We start from the raw sequence: 8,846 nt of genomic DNA on the forward strand, positions 1-8,846 counted from the left end.
GGTGGCGGGCGGGGCCCGTGGGCGGCTCGGTGACACCCCCCTCCCCCGCTCTGGCCCGGCCGCCGCCTCCAGGGCCTCTCGCCTGCAGCGGCCAAGACGCAGGCGACCGGGCCTCGCCCCTCCAGGCGCGCCCCCCTTTGGGTGGCTCGCCATAAATCAGCCGCAAGAATGCTCCTCGGTAAGCCTGGCAGTACCGGGGACTGCGGACCGGGGGGCTCCGATCTCGAATGGTGCCCCGAAGGTAAGTCTGAGACCTGGCGGCGGCGCACCCTGCAGAGCGGCCGGAGCCTCGGAGAAGCCCCGGCCTGGCCCTCCGTCTAGTTTAGTTTCGGAGACCTTAATTTATATGCTCCTTCCCGTCCCATAAGGAATTGCATCGGACTCAGCGATCTGTATTTATTATTTGAAGCGAGTCATTTCGTTTCCCTGATTATTTATCCTCGTCTTAATGTATTTATGTGTATATTTGTAGAGTTCCTCCAGCCGAGTTTAGGAACGTCATCCCGGGCCGCAGGGGCCACATTTCAGCTCTTCTAGTCCCCTTGGTCTGAACTAGTGGAGAGAGTAGTTTTGAACAGTTGTAACCGTGGCTGGTGTTTGTAGTTGATGTAAAGGAGTAAGACCGCAAATTGTCCTTCGTGGGGAGAAGCAGGCAGCCCCACGGCGTGGCACCACTCCCGTTACTCATTTCTCAACAGCCGCAGTCTCAACCACTCGACACAGCTTATTGATTTCAAATTGTCTGGTACCATTTGAAGAAATATTTAGAATAAAATAATTTCTCAGTCGGAAGTGTATCTGTGTTAATCACACACACTTGCAAGCATACCGCCCTAACTTTATCTTTAGGACCACTCCCCCTAGACAAGGCCCTGACTCTTCACATTAAAAATAAATAAATAAATAAATAAAATAAACATTTGCAATCCAGTGCACAGATTGGGTCTGGGGTTACTTGATGACGTTCCAGCAATTGACATCAACAGAGTGAATCTAAGGAGGCAAAATTAGAGACTGAGCTGGGTGGGACGCTTTGGGTCGGGCTTTCCATAGCAGCTGTGCTGTTTCTATGGCTCTAGTCATAAACCTACTTCTTAAAAAGAAGCCATTTACCTGGGGGAGGTTAGGGCTCACTTTTCTGCTTAGTAAAAAATAAACCTTGAAAGAAAATTGACAATCAAAGAAAAGACACCAGAAAAGACGACCGTCAGAAGAAGCTAAGGTGCAGCAAAGAAACCGGTGGGTCACTTGAAGAAGCACCTGAGCTTTTTCTCAGAGAAACGCTGTCTTAAATCTTTTCCTTTGTAGTGGTTGGTGGTTCATTTCTAAAGGAAAAAAAAGTTCCTCGTTGTTGCCCACGATGTAAAGTAATAAGAGTTTCATTAATGGAACATAAGTATAAACACCTTGTTTACTCCTGTTTCTTTGTACAAAACGGGCAAAAATGTCTTCAAGGATTTATAACCATTTTGTAAATATTAGTGTGGCGTTACCTAGGGGCGGACAACTTAGACTTCCTTGTCTGGCAGGGGCACTTGGAAACGCCTTCGGATAAGGTTCAATCCTTTTGTATCTCAGCAAAGTCGGCCCACGCATCTCTATTGGGATCGACAAATAATGCAACTCCTCCTACATCCCCCCCCCGCCCCCCCCCGTGACAGGAAGTGAAATTCCTATTGTGTGGAAATAATTTAACTCTGAATCTTCTGGTGGAACAGCAATCGTTTCTATTTGGATGTTTGTGTTTCGCTGAATAATGATGGCTCAAAATATTTAGTTTACATGTTCCCTTGTGCTGTTTTAAAAATGGCATGTTAGATTGGGGCGGGTGGGGACTCTCCTTTGGCTAAATTTCACTTTATCTGAGCAGGTTTAAAGTATACATGTTGTAGAAGTGTATCAGCAGAGAATAAATGACTTCAATCGAAGGCCTATTTTACCCACTTCCAAGGCTTAAAATGGTTTTATATGAAATTTGCACCCACTGGCAGGATTTCTTATTGTCTTGTAAGAAATTATTTTTTAAGCTATTAGGGAAATCAAAGAAGAGCTCGCTGCCGTGCGTGCAGGGCTTGCATCCACCGTTCTTAACTGGCTAAATATTAAATAGATGAATTGTCAGGCTGTTTAGATTCAGTCCGGTTTTCCCTCATCTCCTCTTCCCACCATAAATAATAATAAAAATACATAATGCATCATGGCTCCAAGCGTTTTCCAGCGCGGTGTGTTACCGCAGGAGTATCTGCTGAGTCTGCGGGTGTCTGCACGGCCCCAGTGTCATCTGCGGCGTAGGGTTTCATGGATTATACTTTAACCGGTGTCGAGCGGGGCTGACATCAGCTTCCGCTCACTGGGGCTCCCAGCAAGTGCAGGGTTGGCTGCTCCTTCTCCTGACAGCCGCAGGCGTCCCAAGGCACCCTATGGAGCAGGGTGCTAGGGGTTCGCGCGTGCCAAATCTAGGGCTTTCTCTCAACCCTGCAAGGCCCCCAGGCTCGGGAAAATGGCTCGCTTACCCCGCCCCCGCTGGCGCGCACGGGTCACGTGACGGCCACGCTCGGCCGCTCCCGGCGCCAGTCCAGGAGGCCCGTTCCCGCGGCCGCCCGAGGGGCGTGCGGAGGGGGCCGCACAAAGGCGTGCGCTCGAGAGAGCAAGGCCGGTCTGCGGCCCAGCCATTTAAAACTTCATCAATTATAAACAAGCCGTCTGGGCTAGGCTTAGCCATAAATCCCGCTCCTTTTGAGCCTGCAATTAGTGTTGGGAGGCATCGGAGTCTAAACACAACCAGTGCCCTCTGAAGGGCCCAACTGCCCGAGGAAGACCTTCATTTCCCCAGTGCCACCCTCTCCCCACTGCAGCCAGGGTCTGCACACAGCCGCCTCCTCCCTGGCACGGACACTGCTGGGGTCCACACTCGGCTGGGTTCCCTCTGCGAGGGAAGGTCACAATAGCTGCTCCACTGGTGGAGGAGCCTGCCGGCCTCCTCCCTGCTGCGTCTGCAAGCAGCAGAGAAAGAGGAGTGGGGGAGGGGAGCCTGGGCCAGCAATGGCGCTCTGGACACAGGCCTCGCCAGCCCCTTCATTCACCCTCCTCCACCCCCCTTGGGGTTGGCTCTGGGGGTAATGGGTGAGTAAGTGTACCAAACCCTCGAGCGAGCTGCTGGCCCCTGGCCTAGGGGCTTTACAAGAGTAGCATACATAACCTTTGTGTGTGCTGCTTCCCCAAGGGCTTCCAGGCTGGCTGTGAGACCACACAAAGGCCCAAGAGGTTTGCCTCAGGAAGGAAACCATTCTCTGGCTCTGGCAGAGCCCAGCTTTGCTGCCTTCCCAGTAGGGACCACTCTGCAGAGGTAGGGTAGTGGGTGGGGTGGGGGCATGGAGTCTCCAGAGGTCTGGAGAAAGGGGCCAGGGCCCCAGCTCAGATTTGTGGATGTGACTGGCAGTCTTATGGATGAAACTGGTTGTGTTGTCCTGATTATCAAGTGTGAATGAAGGTCTCCCCCCCACCCCCACTCAACCCCCCAGGCAAAGGTGAGATACCTGGAAAAACCCAGTTGCCAGTTTGCAGTTGTAAAGTGGGGGTAGGAGGATAAGAGTGAGGGTGGGAGACGGAAGGAGACTTGGACAGAAAGAGCTCACCACTGCAATCAGAAGCTCAGTCCAGTGACCCAAATGGGCTGGCCAGAGGGAAGGAAGACAGCTGGAGAAAAGGCCTCAAGGGTAGTACTGAGCACACACACACACACACCACACCACCGATCCCACCACACCACCACACCACCCCAAAGGAGGAAGGAAGGGCATTGTTGGGTACCAATTCTGTTCCTGGCTCTCAGACCTCAGTCTCTAGTCCAGGGCCCTGACAGATAAAAATCCACCTCTGATGGACTCATTAAGTTAACCATCCATTTGTACAGGCTTCCAAATGAGAGCAAGGGAGAGAGTAGAGAGCCAGTACTTTCCCCTCGGTGCAGCCAGAAGCCCCGTCCCTATCACAGACACATCAGCCAAACTGGTTTCTGAGGCCCCAGAGGCTGCTAACCTTGCTGAACAAGGTTTTTCGAATTTCTATCTGCAAGGAGTATTAAAAGATAGTGATTACCTATACTCGCAACTTGTTCTTGCTCCCTCCTCCAGCCTGCGTTAGATGTCTGACCCTCGAGTGGAGTGAAGCGCATCTTCTCTCCTATGGCAGGCTCGGTCTGTGGAATTTTTCAACTAGGGAGGGTGAAGAGGGTGTGCATGTGTGTACGTGAATGTGTGAAGTAACAAAGAAGTATAGGCATTCTAGTAAGAAACCTTCCTCTGCTGGACCTGAGTGAGCCAAGAGCTGGTCTACACTTTCAGTCTTCAAGCGTTGTTGGACTTTATCCTGAGAGTCAGCTGAAAGTTCCTTCTGAAGTCATTAATTGATCGATCCCCGTGATAGATCTAGTAGGGTCCTCTTCATCTGGGGGTTCTTTACATGACTGCGGTCCCTCTTTCAGAAACTGTAGGAACAGAAGAATAAGAGTGATAATTTGTGAGTATTAAATTAAAAGGCTGTGAGTTAGAAGGTTCAGGCCTCATTGGCCTGTTCAATTCAGTATTCGACACGGTAACTGCCTGGAGAGGGTGTAATTGGGCTTCTAGGATAAGGTGACCAGACATCCCACTTTTGGTGGGACAGTCCCGATTTTTAACAAACCCCCCCCCCCATCCCACGGCATTTTTAAAAAGTCCCGATTTTTGGAAAGAATGCACAACAAGCTAGGGTATACGGTTTTCGTCTGCCATGTGGCTGTTTCGCCAGGATATGAGTTTTATCAATGGTGTCCCGCTTTACCAGTGTTAAAATCTGGTCACCTTACTCTAGGAGCACTGCCACCCCCCAGCCCCAGCCACTTCAGACGCAGAGCTGAGGCTGGGTTCCCAGCCAAGTCCTTCTTCCTCTGTGGGGGAACTCACTCAGCTCTCTCCCTCAAAAGGCCTGGATGGAGAGAAGAAAAGACACAGAGAGGACTCCTCTCCACGTCTCACCTGGGAGGTGGCTATGGGGGGGAAGACTGACCAGAGAGGTTCATCCCAGATGAAATCCTAGTTCTCATTGTTTCCTTATCCTCTTCCCAAGATACAAGTGACTCTCCTTGGAGTCCAAGGCTAGTGTCAAGTGAATCTACATTCTAAACCCATTCCTAAGCCTTTCACTCATGTTTCACATGTACACCTTGATGATTTGAAAGCCAGAGACAATCCAAAAATCCATTGTCAAGTCAGGTCTAGCCAGAAGCACAAGGAACAAAAGACTTCTCCACATGAAGGCACAGCCCAGCTGGATGATGCCCCTTTGCAGAAACTGAAGCAGATGAAGGGTCCGATCTCCTGGAGAGCTGCAAGGTAGGAGCTAAACCCATTTAGGCTCCTGGTCTTCAGCCCTGTGGCACACTATGGTCCTACAGCTAGTTGGGATCATTTTCTGGAAGAATCGTATTTGGAAAATCACAAAAGAAGTAGTGTTTTAACAACAGTAAGGGCCCAGGACTAAACCCAGCCCAGGAGGACCTGGCCAGCCAGGGGCTTGCTGAAGGTAGGGAGAATGGCATCCCTGATTTACAGGGACACAAAGAAGGCCTTCTGATGACACTGGAACCCTCCTCCTCTGCTCTTCCCCCAAGACCAACTGAGGAAATTAGGGTGGCTGTGCCAAGGCTGCCGTGACTCACTTGTAGTACCCGCCTCCCTCAACCCAATCTCCTGACCCTCCCTAGGAGCAGCCAGGAAGCTCCTATTCCCAGTCTGTCCTCCCCTCACCGCCCCACCCCCACCCCTTCTGCAGGGAATACACACAAAGGAGGCTCCCATCCACCTCCGACCTTGAGATGCTCCGGGCAGAGAGCTGTGTGGACTCCCAGTCTAAATCCTCCCTCGTCCCGTCCCCCATGCCCCACGGGGAACAATAGCCGCCACCTCCCAGAGGCAGCACGCTGCACAAAGGCCCGCTCAGCCCCGGCCACCACGTGACGCAAGCCCGCTCCGCGCCCTCCACTCGGCTCCAGGGCCCAGTCTGCAGAGCGCGGGAGCTGCAGTGTTCCTGAAACGACCCAAAACAGTCTCTGAAAGACAAACGGTGAGTTAATCACCGTACCGGCTGGCTGCTGCGTCCCCTCTCACCGGCGAGGAGGCCTGGGCCGGGGGCCGGGTGGAGGACTTCTCTCGGTGTATGTCTAGGGGAGGGGGGGCGGCTGGCGGGAGAGGTTGGCCCTATTAAGAGTTCATCAATCACCCGGTGTGCACTTTTCGCTCGACAGCGGTTCCTCCTACTTCAGAGTAAGTCTGGGCCAGCTGGGATCCGACCAGAAACCAACCGCACGCAGAAGAGAAGCAGGCGCGCACTTTGCGCGCGCTGAGGATGGCGGGCTCGACCCGCCCGCCCGCCCGCGCCCACCAGGGAGGGCCACGGCCAGACTGTGCTCTGCAGCATGGTGCCCCAGGGACAGGCCGCCAGGCCACCTCCTCATCCTAGTGGCCCACACTGCCAGACGACAGCCAGTCCCGTCCTCGGTCTACTGGGGCTGCCCAGAAACCTCCCAACAGCCCTACACCCACACCAGTGACCCTGCATCTAACCCCCGCCCCCCCAATACGCACACCTCCTGCTCGCCCTGTTGACACCATTAAACATCACCCCACCCTGAGAAGGGTGAAGTCATTGTGAATGCAGGGGCCAGGAAAATCCCAAGGGGCCCAAAGGTCTTGCAGACAGTGTTTGATTTGAGTTTTTCAAAAGATGTCCTGAGGGATTGCTGTTCAGGGGAGCCTTTGAACCAGCTTAGTTTCCATATTTACCTGCAGGAGGTTTTGTGTGGGCAGGATAAGTTGGCTGTTGAACTTGGAAGTGCACTTGAATGCTATTTAAAATAAAAATATACTCAAAACAAAAATTATACTCAAAACACCAACCGCCATGAAATATCTCTTCTGAGGGGAAGGCGAGACTGAACGCTCTTGTGAAGCAGTCAACTGCACGTTTCTGGGGGCAAGACGGTTTAGGCAGTGATGGCAGCAAAGCACTAATAGCCTCTCTGGAGTGGTACAGGGAACCCTGGGGTGCTGTGGGTTAGGCGTTGGGCTGCCAACTGCAAGGTCAGTGGTTCAAACCCACCGCCTCTCTGAGGGAGAAAGATGAGGCTGTCTGCTCCACGGGAAACTCTCCACAGGGTCACTCACTAAGAGTTGGAATCTTCTGGGTGGCAGCGGGTTTGGTTTGTTTGGTTTCTGATATGGCTCATGTTCTCTCATTGCAAGTTCTAAGAAAGTTCTGGCCTGGTCCCCCTTTTCCCTTTGCTAGGGGATGTCTGCTGAAGATTGTTTGGGAAGGGCCCTGGAAGGGGAGAAAGTCCTGGCTTTGAGCGCCTCCCCCCACCTTTTTCTCTCTACTCACTCTCTTGGTTGGAAATGTCTTGATAAGGAGAAATGCTATGGAACCTCACAGAGTCCTGGACTCAGGAGCAATTAAAATACTGATTCCATTGCGCCAGGTTCCAAGTCTGCCCTCCTTGCTTTTATTCCACCAATACTTAGTGAACAGCTCCTATGGTACCTTGGGCTGGGCTCTGGGATACAAAGATGGGTCACTGGGAAAGAAAATTAATCCTAAAGCACTGTGACAAACACTGTAACGGAGGTGTGGTCAACATGCTCCTAGACCTAAGAGAATTTAGTTCTACCAGGTACTACAGTGTTAAGAAGTGCTGCTCAGAGGAGGTGGGTTGGGGTCCCTAAGGCTAGGGGTCTTCCAGACTAGGGAGGAAGCAGCACATGCAAAGCAAGGAGGAAGAGCGAAGAAAGTCTGGGCTGGAACATGGAGGAGTTTGTAGTGGGGCATTTTGGCTGAGGAGAAGTTACACAGGGCCCGTGTTAAGAAGTCTGGACTTACTCTGTAGGCAATGGGGAGTCAGGGAGGGCTTTAAACTGGGATGTGAGGAGGTCACATATTTGGAAATGTAACTTCTGGGAATACTGTGTCTTGAGTGGGGAAAGGAAAGAGAAGATGCGGAGCAAAACAAACCATGTAGAGAAACAGAATCAGGCTGAAGGGGCTTATAGGAGGTAAAAAGCAAAGGACTTGGGATCAACTGGCTCTGAGGAAGAGAAGTGGATATTAATACCAAGGTTCCCATCCTGAGGGCCGGAGAGGGTGGCCATGCCACTCACCAAAATGAAGAACATGGGAGAGGGAAGGGAGGGCTTTGCAAGGGTCTCTAGTGAGTTCAGTTTTAGGTCTAGATTTCATAGCTTTGCTTTGCGACTGGTAAGTTGTGTGATCCTAAGCAAATCACTTCATCTTTCTGAGTCTCAGTTTCATCATCAGTGAAGCAGTCAATAAAGTTATCTACTGTTAAAAAAAAGTTATCTACTGTATAGGTTTATCATTAGAGCAGTGTATGTGTTTGGGTGTGTGCATTAGGTTATCTTCACCAGATCCAAGTGTGTGCCCTATATAAAGCTAAGATCTAGAGAAAAACCCACCGCACACGCACATTCACATGTACTACACTAATCACCACTTAAAACCGGAGGTGGGGAGTGAGGGACAGTGAGAAGAAGGCTCATGAAAATTAACAGCAACGGCAACCTACTACTTTCCAGATATTGATGCTTAGTACTAGGTCAGATCAAGATCAGATTGTTAATCAGACCTCTAGTGATTCCCCCACCTCCTCCCTCCCCAGAGAATTCATGCAAAACATGTGGTCTTGGTAGCAAACCACTAAAGAGGAAATCTCTTAGTAGATGTCAAAAAGCTTCTGTGTTTTTTTTAATCTCATGTGTCTTTCAGGGAATGCTTGTAGCCACCCCCTCTCTGAAGCT

The 8,846-nt window shown here is 51.3% G+C and overlaps 1 protein-coding gene across 1 annotated transcript in view; it reads left to right on the forward strand.

The window, feature by feature from the left end:
• The first annotated feature begins 168 nt into the window (after window positions 1–168).
• The window catches only part of HOXD1 (homeobox D1), a 19,680-nt gene continuing 11,002 nt past the window's right edge, over window positions 169–8,846 (forward strand). Inside the window, exons 1-2 of the mRNA XM_045296452.1 lie at window positions 169–241; window positions 2,483–2,656. Coding sequence (XP_045152387.1) covers window positions 169–241; window positions 2,483–2,656 — 247 coding nt within the window. The remainder of the gene's footprint in view (window positions 242–2,482; window positions 2,657–8,846) is intronic.

The sequence above is a fragment of the Echinops telfairi genome, unplaced genomic scaffold (genome assembly GCF_000313985.2).
Source record: "Echinops telfairi isolate 266 unplaced genomic scaffold, ASM31398v2 ScPeMD7_3;HRSCAF=10, whole genome shotgun sequence".
Lineage (NCBI taxonomy): Eukaryota > Metazoa > Chordata > Mammalia > Afrosoricida > Tenrecidae > Echinops > Echinops telfairi.